We start from the raw sequence: 19225 nt of genomic DNA, 5'->3' as shown, positions 1-19225 counted from the left end.
CAATAAAACAATAAAACAAACAGGCAGGAGGGAAGGGAAGAAAGATAAATATTCCTATGTCTTAAGAAGGTGAAGGTAAAGCAATTCAGCCTCTTGGTACTGAGTCATTTGGAGGAAAAAATAGGCAGGCATCTAATTCAAATATCTGAGAGTGCTTCACACCAAAAATCTTGTCCAGATGATTCCAATTCTGTTCTCAGATATCCAATGCTTTATATTTGTCAGAGAGAAAATAAGGAAATTTAGTTCTCTTTTAAAGTGTACTCTTTATGTCCCTCTCAGTTTATTTTCTCCCAGACCACTGTAGGTATTTATAGAAAGCAATGTGAAATCACCACATATATTGCTTTTTAAAATTAAAAATTGGAAGCACAATACTTTATTCAATCAATAAAGCAAACAGTAAAATTTAAAAAATGTAAATCCGTTAGTTCCAAAATATACTCAGCTAGGAGAGAAGACACATAAGATGTAGGTGAGCACAATTAAACCACTGACTTCTAAATCTATCCACTACTATCAGCTTTTTTGAGAAGCTGTAAGATTTTATTAAGACACACACAATAAAACATAACCCTACTAATGTTTCAGAACTGAATGTGAAAAACGTTTCCTCCACTTTCTAAAGTTTTTGGGATCCAGTCCCTTGAAACTCTTTTCAATCAAAAGGCTAAATTGTTAGTGACATTTATATAACTAAATAACTTTTCTTTCTTCAACTTTCAATGTTACATTTCTTTGAAAAGAACTTACTGTAAGTTGCTTCCCTGTCTAGGAAAAGACATTTCCTTCAAGGATCCTGGCATGTTTTGCCCTAAAGATCTTGCCTTGTGCTAATAGTTTGTTTTCAGTAATTCTGAGCGAGTACACAGACAGAAGAGCAGATATGTGTGGCATTTTTCTGAATCATCTCCAGACAATAAGAGACGTTATTAAGTTTACTTGAGGTGCCAATGATACCTGACTTTGTCCCAGAGAACCTTAAAGGCAATCAGCTCAAGCAAAGTCTAAAAACTTTTACCTAACATAATCTTGTCACTATGGCTCAATCCCCCACCATTATGAAATCACAATTTATCAGTATGAATCCAAAGCCATAACACCATTACAAGATAAGTGTTTCTCCCCCACCTCATCCACTTAAACACTGTGTCTAAACATGCACCTAGAAAACGAACTTTATATCACCTTCCAACCTAACCAGGATCAGTTTAACAATCTTAATTTACTGACCTTCTCCCATGCATTCAAATTCTAATTCCACCCCTTGAATTCACTTCCCTTCACTGATCTAGTCTGCCATTTCAAAGAAATCATTCCCCATTCTGAAGTCATCCTACAATCATAATATCCTAATGAAATACAATAATAAAAAGACATACAAAATACAAGGCCAAATTTTTTAATATTAGTACCAACAGTTTTAAAATTACATCTTAATAAATATAACAAATATAACAGGAAAAAAGAATTATAAAAACTGTACACTTTCTTAACTGAAAGTATACATATAGGCAATTTATATAGAGAATTGCTATTTTAATCACAATTTTTCATATTTCCATAATGCCTATATGCATACTCTGAGCGAACACCTTATATATCAACATTTAAAGTTTTTAATGTGATAAATGAGCTTGTTTCTTGCTTGTTAATTTGTCTAATCTAGGTTGGATTGATGACAATGCTACTCTCAGCGGATAATGTATATTTAAACTGTTTCTATGTTTTGTTTTAATAACGCTTAAAGTAGAGAACCCAGTCTCACAGAGGTATGTTGAGGGGAATAGAAGGAGAGTTTTTAAAGCAATCTCAACAAGCTCAGGATATTCATTTTTAACTTTTACCCAAAATGAAGCAAGTGATGCAGTATTTTCAAAATTCATTTTCAATCCTTCATCAGTAGCCAGCTTCAACAACTTATCCTGTAGAGTTATAGTTAAATTTAAATTATCTTTTGATGAAAGAAATGGATTTTGGATCCATGAATTTCCTATGCGTGGATCTTCTTTTGATGGAAAATACAATTCAAAACAATCTAACAAATTTGTAAGGTGTTCGTTGATAACTTTTCGCAGATGTGTAATATCAAGATCATTACCTACTTCATTGATAATTGTTGTTAAATTATGGAACATGTCATAACAATCTGTAGAAACTCTATTTTTCCAAGCTGCTAACTTTTGTTTTTGTCCTTCAATCTTATCTGCCATTGAAAAACATGTTGCATTCTTTCCTTGCATGGAAACGTTAAGATCATTAAAAATACTGAAGATATCAGATAAATAAGCAAGTCTGGCTATCCAATTCACATCTTTGAAAAGTTGGGACCAAACTGGTTTCTTGCTTTGCAGAAATACTAAGAGTTCATTTCGTATTTCAAACATCCTTGATAGAACTTTTCCCCGTGATAACCACCGGATCTCAGCATGCAATAACAGTTGCTTATGATCAGTTTCCATATTATCACATAATAAAGAGAACAATCTTGAATTTAATGCATTAGATTTTACATAATTCACAATTTTTACTATGTCAGTAAGCACACTATTTAGTTCAGCTGATATTTTTCTCATAGCAAGACTTTCTCGATGAATGAAGCAATGTGTTATTTTACATTCTGGCGCAAGTTCCTTAATCTGGGTAACCACTTCTGAATGTTTTCCTGTCATTGAAGCTGCACCATCAGAACATATTCCTACACAAAACTTAAATTCTAAACCGCATTTGTTGACAACATAATTCTTTATTGCTTCATATAGTTCTGAGCTAGTTGTGTTTGTCGGTAAAGAGGCTGAAAAAAAGAATTCTTCCTTTATATCATCATCATGTTCAAATCTCACATATACTAAAAGAATTATCATGTTAGCAATATCTCTGCATTCATCAAGTTGTAATGAAAAATACTTTGCTAGTTTTATTTGTTCTATGAGTTGGTCTTCCATATCATTAGCCAGTTCCTGAATACGTCGAGCTATGGTGTCATTGGAAAGTGGTACTTGAGCTACCTTCTTTGCTGCAGATTCACCCAACATTTCCAAGCAAACTTCTTTGATGCAGTCTTTCACTAGTGTCTCGGCAATTGTGTACGGTGTTTTAGACTTAGCAACCGGAAGTGCTACTTTATAAGAAGCCCGCAAAGCACTAATGTTTATGTGAGAAACATTGAACACTTGCTTTGGTTGGCTTTTTAATTCACTACTCTTTCTTTCAAAGAATTCTTTTGGTTGTGAACTTATTTCTTTATGTTTTGAATATAAATGCCGCTTAAGTTTTGACGGTTTCATTGCTTCATTAGCCAGTACATCTCCACAAATAATACATTGTGGTTTTAGCACTTCACCATCAATTACAGCTACAAAACCAAACTCAATATATGAGGGATCATACTTTCGAGTAAAACTAGTATGAACTCTTTTGGTTTTCACTTCTTTGAGATGACTTCCATTGTTACCATTTTTTTTACCACTACTGCCGTATTCCGAAAAGGTGTGTCTTTTCTTGACAAAAAAGTCCAGTGAAGCTTGTTTTGCCATCTGCAAATTAGGATTAAAAATAAATAATACAAATTTTACTTTCCTCCTTTATCTAATAATGTTAAACGATAAATTAAAAACTAGGCTTGATTAAAAATTAAAAATGATTTTAAAATTAAGCTATAAAGAGTAATAAATGCTTACATTTTCTCAGAGTTTTATATACTTTTGGGTTACAGCTGACAAAGCTCCCACCACATGTGACCCACCTTGAGCTATATAACTCTACTTTATAACTCTACTTTATAAAACTTACTGATTTGAAATCTCTTTGGCCTTATCTCATGCTTTCCATTTAAATCCAAAAATTGCTCTTTCCAAACACAAACCAATATCTCCCAACCAAACTTATCATCCCCTGTCCTTCCTAAATATTTCTTCACTTGACCTAAGATGCCCTGTCTTAGCTTACCTCCAGACCGAAACTCACGTACAATTAAAACAAAGTAACATTAAATTCATCTGTTCCCGAATTCATCCTTCTGTAGAAACATACCATCATACCCACCATTTATCCCCTGGATTGTAGGTTTCTCATTCTCTCAAGAAATGCCTGACATCAGAAAGGAGTAAAAGAGATACTGTTCATCTCCCCAGAAGAACAAAAAAGGAAGCATTCAAGGTTATAACTTCCAACTTGAAATAAGAAATGCAGCAGGGACAGGGGTGGGCATTAAAAATAATAGGACTTTCTTTGGAGAAAATATATCCAAGATGGCCATAATTGTGCTTTAGTATACCACATCAAAAAAATGCTCACTCATTATCATCACAGTAAAGTGTAATGAGGTCATTCCCATGCTTTGGTCTATAGCAGATACTCAAATTCTTACCCAGTCTCCTACTTTGTCTGATGAAAACGGTGGCTCTAATGGCTTTAACATTTTGGAAGGTTGAACAGTCAAACTTGTTTGAATCCCATCATGTTTCCTTTTCATTGTAGTGGTCTCATAGCAAAGACTACACGTTCTTCTGTGACGATAGCCCTCAGTCTCATGCTGAGAGCGCACTCCACAGAGGGCATGGACATTTCTATCACATGATATACAACTATGAGCACCAGTGCATTCTTTTTCACAAACTACACAGGATAAAAATTTTAGTCTGCTTTCAGGAGGGGTTTTATGGGCCACCTTAGGAGTGACAGAAAGATTCTCTTCAATATCACTACTATCTGTTCCAGTCTCAATATTTTCTTCAAACTGGGCTCTTAGAGTATTTTCTAATTCTTTGTCAGCCTGTTCTAATTCATTTTCTGTGTTCAGGCTGGCAACAAGTTCTTCAGTTAACTGACAATGAAGCTTAGCTTCAGAGCTAAATGTGCCTTCATATGGAGTCTGTTGCATGCCTCTGTGATAGGGTTGATTTTGGATCATTTGAATGAACCACAAAAATTCAGCCCAGTGTGATGAATTGTTAGTTTGCATCCAGGAGATAATCCTATTTTGGATATCCTCATTAATTTGATTCACAGAACTTTGGCTTTGGCAGGGTTGAGGCTTCCCATGGACAATTTTCAATTCTGGCCAAATATTACTGAGTTCGCTGACAATCTGGCTTGAAAATTCCCTCCCATTGTCAGATTGTAGGACACTGGGTGCCCCAATAATTGTAAAAATATCTAGAAGAGCATGTGCAACTTCTTTAGGCCTTCTAGATTTTAATGACCGCAAAAAACTCAACTTTGTACGAAGGTCTTGATAATGCATAATATATTTATACTCCCCATCAGGATTCAATTGCATGTCTATAAGATCCACTTGGCATCTTGAATTAACTTCCTTAATTGGCTTTGATGTTAGAACTTTCTTGAGTTTTGAATTTTTCTGCTGGCATGGTTTGCAGAGTGTCAAGTATAGCATTATAACTTCTTTTGTGATGTTCTTGTATTTTGCTTGTAACTCTTTTTCCATGCGGGTACGTCCGCCATGTCCAATGCTGAGATGTGTATCATGCAGAATGTCAAATAAGTCCTCACTGTGTAAATAATACCGTATTTTATCTGTTTCCCCATTTATAGCCTCAATCAGCTTCTCATTTCCTTGTACAAGGATCACATCAAATCTAGCCAAGCGACGGTAGTCAACTGATTCCTTTTTTGCCTTAGCTTTAGCCTCTTTCACTTCCCTTATTAATTGACAGTACTTTGCTTTAGAAAATATCTTAGTATTATTACTTTTGTTTTCCAGTAACACTGCTAAGCTTCTGAAGAACTTTTCTCTCATGTTTTCTGGTTCAATTTCTGCTTCATTAGTATCTAAGCTACTGAGGTTATCATCACCCATGCTTTGAGACATCATGGAAAGCCATAAAAATGACCCTAAAATATAAAGAAAAAAAGTCAATTAGAATATTTGGGAATATAATTTAAAATACATATATTGTCCAAGTAGCCAGTAGAGCTTGGGGTAGAAGTAGAGGCTATGGACACACAAGAGGGGGATAGAATTTTGGTTAGGGGTCCAGTCTCGGAGGAATAAAGAGAAGTAAATGAGGAGCTCTAGCCAGGAACAAAAAGTTCTGATATAGTAGTATCCGGGGTAAGCCTTAAAGTAAAGCACTATTTTATGTAAAACAGGAAGTAGGTTGATGTTATTATTGTTTATTTATTCATTAACTACACAAGAAAATTTTTTTGGCTAGAGAAGCCTCAGCAATACAGTAATAGATTTTTTTAAAAAGCCCCAGACTATACCACATTTTGTTTTATTCAGTCAGGTTAGCTGTTATAGTAACATTTGGGGCTTAAGTTTCAACATCATATATTTATATCAGCTCCCTTTCAGGGCTTGTGAAACTATAAGCCCAATAAATATCCTTATTACTAATTTTAATAAAGAAAGAGTAGCAGATGAGCCTAAAGTAGTGAAAAATCTCTGACTTAATATAGCATATTAAAATAAATGTTTAGAATATTCACAATAGAAACATTTAGAATAATTCAAACGTGACTAGTCTTAAGGAAACCATTTGAAAAAAATCAAAAAGAATAATTTGGAATTAGCATATTACCTCTAGACCGTTTTATAGCTGCTTGGAAAAAATACTTTCTCTCAAGTCAACATTGTTTCTACTACCAATTTGCATATCAAATATTGAACTGGTAAATTTAAATCCTTCTCAAATGTTTATATTTCCGAAACGAGGTTCACATTAACAATGTTACTGTGTGTTTTTGGTCTCACTTAACTCTCAATTGTTCCATAAGACTTCCTTGATCATTTAATTTAAGCTCACAGTGAGTTCTCCTTTCTTCAAAAACATAATTTATTCATAACACAAACTAGCACTGTAGCACTTTCTTCTTTAACTGTTTCATACGTAGATTAACAAGATTTTAAGTTTCTAAAGAAGCAGGGATCACTTATTTTTTCCATTATCTAACACATTACTACACAGAAAAGTATTGGATAAAAATTTGTTGACTAACTTTATAATGAAGATGACAACACTCATGGTAAGAGCTATCTCAAAATGTGACTTAAAAGACCATTACATGGTTATTATTTCTTTCCACACCAATACACTTTATGCCATGTTAGAGAGCCATGAGCAGAAAAGGAAGGTAAACAAGGATGAATTTTGGGGAGGGAAGGAAATTCGGGCAATGTAAATGAGAATGAGGAGAATATGAGGTCCAAAAGTTAGTAGAATAAATATTAGTAGCTCTAGGATAAGCAGGGAATAGGGAGTTGCTAGGGTTATACGAGAAAAAATAAACATTATATCAATTATACTTAAGCCTTCTGGGAAAGACAGCTGCTCCAGAACGAGGCCAGCATGTGCTCCTGTCTCCACTACACATTATACTATTAACAGTCCTCAGAACTCTAATGGACATAGACTTAGAAATTCCATTTTCTTCAGCAGAATTTCTAAGCAGTATTACCAAGTCTTAAACAGTCATATGTGACAAAAATTGGGGGCAGAGGGTCTGGAAATGGGACCTACGGCTACTTTGACAAGTGCTCAACATTTATATACAGAGGCATCTCTGGTTTATCCACAGGCTCTTAATTTCATTGCAAAATATCCATGGAAAATCTGTTTTTGACTATTTTTTATGTTATTAACTGACAGCTTAATTCAACTCCTTTAATAACATTACACTGCACTGGCTGACTTTTTATTCAGCTATATTCAGTAGAAGCTGCAATGGAATGAGGTTGATAACTTTTCAATGACTAGACCCTTTCCTGTCCCAAACCTCATCCTCTTTCCAGAGACTAAATTATCCTCACCATTATCTTGAAGTGGGTGTGGCTCTGGAGATTCACATTCCATTCTGTCGTCCATGGACTGGAGCTGGGTACCTAAGGACTCCTTTGCAGTATCCAGAGGAGTCATTTCTTCCATAGGAACTTCCTGCCCGTATGTGCCCTGTGGAACCTGGGGACAAATAGGTACATTGGAAATTAATATAAGTGATCACTGTACAAACCATAGCTAAACCTCAAAACATTCTTCTACTGAAATAGAATGTAAGAAGAAAAAAAGTCTCCACTGCATTCTCAAGAGGAGTGCAAGATAGAATAAAAGAAATAAAAAAATACTGGGACTAATAAAGCCAGAGCCATGCAACAGAAACTGTCTCCATTGGACAAGAGTTGATATGCATCCCTGTGGTTTCTGTTGTGGGGAACAACAATGGAAACACATTAAAGGAATCTTTCCTAAATTGTGATAATTGAAAGAAAATTGTAAATGGGTTTCAGTATGAGCAATTAAAAGTAAATATATTGGGTAGGAGGTATGCAAATTATATAATAGGGTCTTATGAACTATTTAACCCAGGAAGGAATCTGACACTTGTTTTAGACCAAATGTGGAAAACATTAGCCCAGTGTGCTGTGGATGGAAAAACAAAGCCAATCAAGTTGGATAACTGTGTTAGGTGAAAAACAAAACACTATCTTTTCCTTACACTAATCATCTAGCATATGGTTTATAATTAAATTTCCCCAATTGTCCCCAAAATGCATTTGTTTTTAAGTCCATGATCCAATCAATATTTATACATTGTTTTTGATTATTATACCTCTTTTGCTTCTTTTAATCGAAAATAGTTTCTTGCCTTTTTTATGACATTAAATTTTGAAAAATCAGAGTCAGTTGTCTTATAGAATATCCTACATTAGAGATTTGTCTGATTGTTTCTTCACAAATAGATTCTGGTTAAACATTTCTGGAAGAATACTATATAAGTGATGTGTACTTACTGTGTCACATCACAAATAACTATCAAGTTATTTCATTGTTGATAATGCTAAATTTGATCACATAGTTAAGGTAGTGACCACCAGATCTATCCATTTGAAAAATACATTTTTCCCACTGTAATTAATGTCAGCTTTGGGATAATAATTTAAACTACGTAAATATCCTATTCCCCAATGGTTTTAGCATTCATTGATGATTTTTGCTTGAATCAATTTTTATACTGGGGGTTGCAAAATGGTAACTTCCTACTTTTATAATTTATTCTACATTTATTAGCTAGCAATTTTCTGTAAAGAGCTTTACGTCCCTCCACCTTTATCGTCTGTCTGTCTCTCTTTTTAAGTATCACTATAGACTAATGTTATAATCCATTCCATCCTTATTCATTTTGATGCCCAAACTGTCTCAAATTTGGCCAGTGGGAGCTCCTTTGATCTGGCTCCTTCAGTGTTTCAACGTGACCCCACTAGTTTTTTTTTTTTAGCACATCCATGCTTTCTAGAACAACAAACAATACAAGGACCACATTGTATTTTCCCTGTCCCAGATCTAGTTTGAACTGTTTTTCCAAGAAGTCTTGATTCATTTTAGAGGGCAACAGTGTTTAGTAACAAAGATTGAGCAGTAGGTAGGCTCATTGTTAATGAGGCATCCTCCTCTCTAGGCCCTTTCATGGATAGAGCTGGTAAATACATTTTATAAAATATTATGAATTCAATTCAATTTCAACACCATCGGATTTTCCTTATCTTTCCATATTCCACATAAATACTTCCCTTATTCCACAGTGAAAAAAAAAGTTCAAAACAATGTATATATATTTATTCATTTGCTCTAACCTACAATAAACACAAAATAGTTTCATAATTACAATGCTTTGTGTTGTAGAACACTTCCAACAACATACCTACTAAGTAAAATTCAATATATCTTTGCAGCTTTATATGTCCATAGACAGTATCCCACTAAGAGTATAGTCAGAATATTGTGTTCAAGTCATCTGTTATTAGGTTATTAATTTAATATACAGTTGAGTTCACTTTTTTCTGTTTGTTTAATCATTTTGAATTTAATTTTTTAAAAAATACTTAAAACACTCACATGATATCAAAAAAATCAAAATATATATTCAGAGAAGTCTTGCTCAAATTCATATAGCCTGCATTCCACTCTCACCCACTCATAAGAAACCATTTTTTTGTTGTTGATGTTTTACCGTGTTTATTTTTGCAAAAATAAGTAAAAACATTATATATATACACACGTTTGTGTGTATATGTGTGTATATATACTTATATATGTGTGTATACATAACATATATACAAATTGAATGCAGACATGTGTATACTTATTTTTTTCATACTAAATATAGTAGTTCACATCTTCCTGTTTTCACTTAATATAAAAATATTGTCTGGAAATCATTTCATATCAGCTCATAGATATCTTCCTCATTCTTTTTTATGTCTACATAGTATTACATTATATGGATGCACCATGGTGTATTCAATCACTCTTACATGGATGGGCATTTAAGTTGTTTACAATATTTTGCTTTTACAAATAATGCTGCAATGAAAAACTATGTCTGTGTTGTTTCTTATTTGTAGACATGTATTTTCAAAGTAAATTCCCAGCAGTATTGCTGGGTCAAAGGTAAATGCATAAATAGGTGTTATATGGTGCCAAAATCCCCCGAGTAGTGATGGTACCATTTTGTGCTTCTACCAGCAATGTAGGAGAGGATCTGTTTTCCCAGAACAGACTGTGTTGCCAAGCTTTTGAATTTTTGCCAGTCTGATAGGTGACAAATGGTACCTCAGTGTAGTAGTTTTTTTTGAGGAAGATTGGCCCTGAGTTAACATCTGTTGCCAATTTTCCTCTTTTTTTTTTTCTCCCCAAAGCCCCAGTACACAGTTGTATATCCTAGTTGTATATCCTTCTAGTTCTTCTATGTGGGACACCACCTTAGCATGGCTTGATGAGCAGTGAGTAGGTCCACACCCAGGATCCGAACCAGCGAACCCCGGGCCACTGTCAAAGCAGAACGCACAAACTTAACCACTACGCCACCATGGGTGGGCCCCCTCAGTGCAGTTTTGATTTGCTCTTATTGTAATTGAAGTTGAGCATCTTTTCATATAATTAAAAGCTACCTGTTTGTGAAAAACTGCTCATGTCTCTTGATCGTTTTTATTGCACTTCTGTGCAGGAGGTTAGCTTTTATCCATGATATATTTTGCAAATATTTTCACTAATTTATTATTTTGATTTGCTTGTGGGTTTTTTGTCCTGCATTTTAAAAATGTTTCATGTAGAAAAATTTATTTTATTTCTGGATTTTGAGTAATTCTACATAGATTATAAAGAAGTCATTCATGTTTTCTCCTAGTTCCTGAATGTTTAAAATTTTATATATTGATTTCTGACACATTTAAAATTCATTCTGATTCTGATATACGATGTGAGGTAATAATTTAATGTGTTTCTTTTCAAAATGGCTATCACTTTGTCCCAACAACATTTATTTAAAAGTCCATTTTTCCCTGCAGTGATTTGAGATGGCACATGGATTGTACACTCAATTTTCATATGTGCTCAAGTCTACTTTTATACTTTCTATTGTTTCATTGATCCATCTATTCATGTACCAGTACCATAATTCTACCTAAAGAGGCTTTATGGTATGCTAGTACCTACTAAGACTATTCCCCTCTTCTTTACTCAAGTTTTTCCTAGAGATGCTTTTATGCTTATTTACACACATGAAAGAAGTTCACGTCTTTCAACTCTTTTTTTTCCCATAACTAAGCAATTAGTTTTGTTTTTCCTAAGACAGTGGGTAGAAATTTATTTTCTATTGTCTTTAAGTTTTGGGCAGCACAAATATCTTCACTGTCTACAGATGAACCTATAATATAATAACAGCTCATTAAATTATTACCTAATATGGTAATCCCCTTAGAATTCACTTCAATGAACATTAGCTGGTTGGCTGTGTTCTTCAGCTTCCCTAGATTTTGTTTGCTTACTTCTTTGTTACTTATCATTGGCAGGTGATATATCTCGGACTCTGCTATGGTCTGAAAGTTTGTGTCCCCCTCAAATTCACATGTTGAAATTGTAACACCCAATGTGATGGTTTTAGGAGGTAGGGCCTTTGGGAGGTGATTAGGTCATGAAGGTGGAGACCTCCTGAATGGGATTAGTCCTCTTATAAAAGAGACTGCACAGAGCTCCTTAGCCCCCTTCCACCATGTGAGGATACAATGAGAAATATGCAACCTGGAAGAGGGCCCTCACCCAATCATACTGGCATTCTGATCTTGGACTTCCAGCCTCCAGAACCATTGCTTCTGTTTGTTTATAAGCCACCCAATCTGTAATATTTTGTTACAGCTGCCCGAACGGACTAAGACAGACTCATATTTTACCAATGATATGGTTAAATAAGGAAAAGGTTGAATAGGAGAGGATATTAATGGTCACAAATCGGTTTATCTGGCAGGAATATTCAGAAGAAAATTTATTACCATTGACTTAGAATAAACACTGCCTTTAATATAAAAACATGTTTACCTCCAAATTATCCACATGACACTGTTCCACTGGTGTTTGTTTAGGTTTCACTTTCTTGGGACACTAGCAGTAAGTAAGAACCTATTTAAAGCTCTAATGTATTCCTTCTTTCATCTTTTGTGCAAGTTAATTTACTAAATCTCTGTGAAATATGAATCTGCAAATTCAGTTGTCATACCATCCAATATGTATGTTTTCCTGGACTATGTTACAGTCTAATAGCTGACTGTGCTAAGCCTAGAAATGATAGTCAGCAGACAATAGAGAAATGTAATAATTCAGGAAAGTGGCTAACAGCTCACTGTTTGGCACACCTTGTTAGCATTAACCCTGAATGTTCCTGTCTGGCATTTCATTCAGTGTATTTGTGTTATCAACTTACTATAACTTTTTCCACTGAAATAGTGTGTCTGCCTACTCATTCGTACATATGGATCTTTGTCAGTCATATAAGCAACTGGTAACTTGGATGTAAGGATGTGTTAGGCAGATTCTATTCTGAATCTCCACCATTGAGAAATCTAATAAAAATAGATTCATTAATGAAAAAAAGTATTCAATAACCAATAACTTCCTAAAGTTGTCTTAAGAGAATATCAGCCTCTAGGATTAATCACATGTCCATGGTTAATTCTAAAACTGAGCAAGAATGAAAGTTACTTAAAAAAAAAGTGTTATCTCCTTGACAACAGAATTCTGATTTATATTTATTTAGTATACCTTACAGTGAAAAGAATACAAATAACAGGACTGGACTCTTCAACTGGAGGCTTTGAGTGTGGCACCCAATTTCCCCTCTGAGTGTGCCATTTACAGTGGAAGTAGCCTGGCTACTTCACATTCCTGCCAAGCCTGTTCTCTTGCAAATAGCCTTGTAGAAGTCATATTGCACTCAAACCAAACATTTCAATAGTTTGCCTTGCCAAATATTCTTGAGGACAAAGAAAACAATCCAGTCCATGAATATATAAGAACCTAGCATGGAAACCCAATCAAACTATGCTCTGCCATATACGTTCTTAGCATTAATTACCCATGTTCTGCATCTAACTTCCAAAAACTTAGCTCATTCCCTGGTGGGCATTTATGAACCTGGTTAATTCTGAGAATTTCCAGCAAAGCTGGAAGAGGAAAATTCTAAAATAACAGGCACATCTTAAGGGAAAAAAACAATACTGTTTATCCAAAACAAAAGGAAAAGGTGTGCTACCTAGAAGTAAGAGATTGCCTGTACAGGCATCTATGCTATAACATAATATACGAACTCATGAAAAAACATGCTTCCTGCAAAACTGCACAAAAAATAACAGGATTTATGGAGAAAATAAAATTACAGGGTGGATTATTTAAAATCTATACAACTTTGTCACCAGAGCACTAATAAAATATAGAAATTCTATTAAAAATACAAGTATAGTCAAAAAGACATATTAAATAAAGAAATATTACATTAAGTATAGGATTTTACCTTAGAAAGGTGATGCTATCTTGTTAGAAAGAGGTGAAAGGAAAGGGTAAGGCAAGGGTAGAGGGACAGCATCATCAGCTGAGGTGGAGAAGGATTTGCACACTTCCCAAGAAAAGTAGTGATATTACAAGAAATGTAATGATGGTTCTGGCTCATCATCTTCTTTTTATTTCTTTGACATTCACTTACAAAAAGATATCCAGTTTTTGCCACTTAAACATTTTACTTCTTTCATAAAGAAACTGCTTACATGCCTCCAAATAGGACCTTATACCACGAAGCGCAATCCTGCTGCGTTCTGTCTTGTAGTCATTATCTTCTATCCACAGCAACTGCTTCTCTATCATACTTAAAACAGAAGACAACTGAGAAGTGAAAAGCTCTTGTGGGACAGCCTGTTGAACCGCCTCATCTTCTTCTTCTACACCTTCCATTTGTGCCTTAGCTACAAGTTGTAGATCTGGTGTAGACAGATCTTCTGCCTGAGACTGCAGCATCTCCTCAATACCTTCACTCTCAATTTCTCCAAATCCAACCTCCTTTGCAAGAGTAACACAGCTTGCTATGATTTGGGGGTGCTCTTCTGAAGGCTGAAAGCCTTTAGAATCATGCATTAAATCAGGGAGAATATACGCCACATCCCATGCAAGCAGGCTTTTGTGACATCATTCTAGGCCTCTACAATAATATTAATTGCAAGTTTAATGTTGAATCGATTCCAGAATTCAAAAACTGTGTGTGCATTGTCACCCCTGTAGATGCAACACACATCTTGAATGTTCTCCTTAAACCATAAGCTTTAAAGGCTGCAATCACACCCTGATCAAGGGGCTGGAGTAAAGAAATTATGTAAGGAGGTAAAAAGAGAACTTTAATATTTGAAGAAAGCTCAGCAACTGTTGGAGGATGGCTTCGTGCATTACTGAGAATTTTAAGAATTTTGAAAGACAAATTTTCCTCTTCCAATATTTTTTAAAATCATCTACAAAAACATCACCTAGAAGATCAGTAAATATCTGCCCTGTCATCTAGCCTCTCTTGCTAGGCCTATAGTAGACACCAAGGCTAGTCTTTACAATTCCTTTCAAAGCTTGTGTGTTTGCAGAGTGATAAATAACAACAGGCTTTAGCTTTAAATCTCCACTGGAATTTGCACCTAGTATCACAGTCAGTTGATCTAAACCCTGGAGCTTGAATTTCCTCCTTTGGAGATATAGGCCTTTGAGGGCATTTGCTTCCAACAGAGACTCGTTTCATCAAAATAAAAAATCTGATCCAGGGTATGGCCTTCTTCATCAACCAAATTTCATAACACTGGGGGAAATGTCTTTGCAGCTTCTTTATCTGCACTCACAGCTTCATCAGAAAGCTTAACATTGTGGAAAGCACAGTGGTTCTTGAAGTCACTAAGCCAGCCACTACTTGCACTAAATGAAGGCACTTCTACAGGATTTTCAGCTTTTTTCTTAAGGTCTTCATATATTGCTAAGCCATTCTCTTTAATTTTGAGAAAGGTTGCCCTTGATAGCTTCTTTGTTTGATATTCAATCCACACACTTAACAAATGTTCCATTTCTTCCACTTTCTTATGCCTTGTTCTAACAGATTTTGTAGCACTGGCAGTTGTTCCAGCTAGATAACTTTCTTTTATTTTCTCAGCATTGTCTCTAATTGTGCAGAAAGTTGATTCTTTAATGCTGGTTGCATGACCAATGTCACAGGTTCTTTCATTTCTTTCAAAACATTTTATAATTTCGAGCTTTCTTCAATTGTTAAAGCTATTCTTCTTTTATGCTCACTAGCAGGAATTTTATCACCAGCATGCTTCTGTGGCACTGCAAACCCCTTTGCTTGTTCATTTTCTGGAATACAAAAAAGTTTAGCAAAAAATGCACAAAGATGGGAGGGAACCATGCAAATAAGCACTTCCAAAACAGAGACTGTGGCCAAGAGAGCCAAGAGAAAGGATGTGGAAGTGAATGGACATTATGTACAGTAGTGTATGTCTTCACAACTTGCTGCGTTCAGCTATAATCAGATATTTTGCATTCAGCTGCTCTTACTTGGTGGCCCAAAATACCACCTTGCTAGGAAAACTCATGCATGAGCCAGTCCAATTTCAGCATAATACTGACTCATTTCCCCATTCACCAATCTCATATGAAAGATTTTGCATTCCAGAAAAACCTATTTTAACAGATCAGACTGTAGACATAAAACGTTTATATTCAAAAAGAGTTCAGATAAATGTACTGATAGTATCCTTATAGAAATGTAAGAGTGTTTGGCAAGATTCATAATGTTCTACAATTACTGTGATAGAAAGCAAGAATACTTTTTAAAAAATAACCTCTAGTGTAATGGTAAAAGAAAGAATATTGGGCTCAATATACCTCACATACTAACAACTCCAAGTAGTGAAAAGTATCTAGAAAAAGATGCAATTAATCTCTTCATTATACAGACGAAGACATTAAAGTTCAGAGAAGATGTGTTATGTCCAAGGTATACAGCTAATTAGTGACAGAGCCTATCATAGAACACAGATCTTATGATTCACCATTTCCTAATATTTCCATTAAATTAGGCTACTTTTCTATTTGTCTCCCCTAGAAGGTATTCCTTATATTCTTATAATGATTTATTTTCATATATGGTAAAAGTAGTGAGCATCATAAGAAGAGATAGCTACTTTAATCTCACAGTGACTAAATAAAATATATTTTCTACAGGTAAGCAATAGATCAAGATTTCCCATTTGGTTAAATCATCTACCTATTTGGATCAGCTATCACTTACAGAAAAACCGTTATCCCATAAGCATGCATCTATTCATCTACACCCAATGATCAAATACTAATACCCTCAAACCAGAATTTGCAGCCACCAGTGTGAGGTGGGATTAACTTTCTCCACCTTGGACCCACGCACTCAAATTCTCCACAGAAGATGGCACCTGCAATTTCTCACCTGCTGTCTAGGTTCATCAAGCTCTCTCTCCAAATCTTCCAGCACAGTCACCACCTCCTCTCCACTCTCAGGATTATGCTCCCGCACCCAAGCCTGGAGCTCCTCAGGAAGGATGGTCAGGAACTGCTCCAGCACCAACAGCTCCAGGATCTGCTCCTTGGTGTGAATCTCGGGGCTCAGCCACTGACTGCAGAGTTCTCGCAGTTGGCTCAGAGCCTCCCTGGGTCCAGGTGTCTCCTGATAGCAGAACTGCCTGAAGCGCCGTCGAGAGAGTTCCCTGGTATGAGACAAATTCTTCTGTAGGCAGGATTCCTGATCCCAAATATGGTCTTCTTCTTTAACCTTTACTTTGATAATCTCCCCTTGTTCCTCTGAAGCCTGGCCAACTAAGGCTGGGAGGGCCCTGGAGGCTACCGCCATCCTGAGCTTGGACAGCTCAGAGGAACGCTCTCTCCAATTGGGGTCTAGGCAGATGGGTGATTTTACTTGAGGTCCCCACGCAATCCTTGGTCAGAAAAGTTTTCGATATAAGAAAATAGTGTTAACAGAAAAATCACAGATGCAGCTAAAACGGATTTGTTTACGTGACAACACAGGGCAGTTCCTCGAGCAATTCCATTGCAAGTGTAGCCATCCTCTGACAAGACCGGAAATAGTGAGCACAAAACCACTCAAGAAAGCGGCAGGGTCACAAATTGAGCAGCAGGTTACTTGCGAGACAGAAAACTGAGGTTATCAAGGACACTCTGGCCCTAAATAAAGCCTGGGTATACGAGGCGGGGCAAGGAGACCAGAGAGAAGGTCGCTCCGCAACCGGAGCTCCTGGTAGCCCAGGCCGGGGCAGAAAGGGAGAGGAGCTCCTCCCCAACCACGAGGTGTCTGCGGAGGAAGCCCGACTGTTGCCTCACAGACGCTCCCTTCTCTCAGCCGCAGCTTCCACCTACGACAAGCTCAGACCCTCCGGCGGCAAGCCGGACAAGAGAGCCGACATCAACACTCCCGGGCCGAGGCCGCAGCTCCCCGGCACCCCCGCCGCAGACCCCGGCGCGTTCCCGCCAGGCCGAGGGAGCTGCGCTCACTTCCGGTTCGCTCTAGGATTCCAGGTGGTGCGATCAGCTCTGTGGTTGTAGTTACTCGGATTTGTGAACATGGGGAGGCAAGTACTCTGCAAACTGCACAGAGACTTAACTCTCGAGACCTAGTTATCTGTCCTCTGGTGAACAGTTTCACGGTGTGAGTAGCGCTAGTAGAGAGGCCGCTCTGGGTTTTCTTGTCACGGTGATAAACCGTCGCTGGCACTCGGACGACGGTCCTCACCATGGCGTCTTAAAACAAACGTGGAAGAGCATCCCTGCGGCGAATACCAAGTGAGCGAATTTGTAGACTCCACCCCGCCGTTTCTAATTAGTTTGGGGCCGATGTCTCCTTTCCCAGTCACCGTAAGTCAGACTTGAGAAAGTACTGTAAGATCTAGTCCCATCTTTCCGTTTTATGGATGGGAAAAGCAAGACCCATGAAAAGTGAGCTGTCCCCTAATGACAGCAGTAGCTATTTATGCTACTTTTGGCTCTGTGAGCCGTGCTGTAAACCGTTGTGGGAAACTGGCCCCAGAAAACTAACAATCAAAATCTGGATGTGTCTTCAGAGCCTAGCGAGTCACCGTAGTGGAGCAACCAGAAAATTCCCACCTGGTTCATTCAGGCATGTGCTCTACTAGGCAAGGTATTTGAAGGTGCACGGAGCTGGCAGTGCGAGAGCGGATGCGGTTCACCAAAGAGAAAATGCCGTTGCAAGAGGAAAAGGCTTCGGCCACCGGATTCTGCCAGAGGTCTGGAAGCATAGGAATCATCGCAAGTGCCAGCCTTGATTCCTCGTTCTCCTCCCCAGCCAGCCTGCCACCACGGTCTTGTTAAGAGCGCTCAGTAAATAATAGATGCCGAGGAATATTTGTTGAATTGCTGAATGGCTCCCTTTCCCCGTTCTCTTTCTTACTACTTTGGTCCCTATTGATTACTCACATTTTGGTGTTTCTGATTCAAGAGGCTTTGAAGAATCAGAACATTTCTTTGGGAAATCTCTAAATTAAAAATTCTTACCCTTGAGGTCTGTAAATGGCCTTGATTGAGTCCCTAAACCCAGTGAAATTGTATATAAAATTTTTATCTATGTGCCAGAGTTATCATATCCTCAAAGGACGCAGATGGAGCTTCCCCACTCATTTTCCTAGCCGCTATTAACATGTTGCACTTATCTTTTGTGGTTTTCCCCTAACGAATGTTAATCTTTTGCAGTCAGAGATTCTGTCTTCTACCTCTTTCATTTTCTGCATGCGTGATCACGGCCATGCTGAGCACAGTAGATAGTCAAACATGGAGTAAACATGACTTCTAAGTCCTCTACTGAAGGACATGAATTTTTTGTAGATTTGCCCTTTTAATTACTAAAGTGATAT

General features: G+C 36.8%; 1 protein-coding gene across 1 annotated transcript; it reads right to left on the bottom strand.

The window, feature by feature from the left end:
* Positions 1-1386: 1386 nt before the first annotated feature.
* Positions 1387-18472, bottom strand: SCAND3 (SCAN domain containing 3). Its single transcript, XM_058554965.1, has 4 exons — positions 16774-18472; positions 7778-7925; positions 4370-5856; positions 1387-3536 (listed from the first exon to the last, which is right to left on the bottom strand). Exons 1-4 carry the CDS (start codon positions 17191-17193, stop codon positions 1620-1622), a joined length of 3972 nt encoding a protein of 1323 aa, XP_058410948.1. The 5' UTR covers positions 17194-18472; the 3' UTR covers positions 1387-1619.
* Positions 18473-19225: the final 753 nt, after the last annotated feature.

The sequence above is a fragment of the Diceros bicornis genome, chromosome 14 (genome assembly GCF_020826845.1).
Source record: "Diceros bicornis minor isolate mBicDic1 chromosome 14, mDicBic1.mat.cur, whole genome shotgun sequence".
In the NCBI taxonomy this organism is placed as follows: domain Eukaryota; kingdom Metazoa; phylum Chordata; class Mammalia; order Perissodactyla; family Rhinocerotidae; genus Diceros; species Diceros bicornis.
This window is presented reverse-complemented; position numbering and strand designations above follow the sequence as displayed.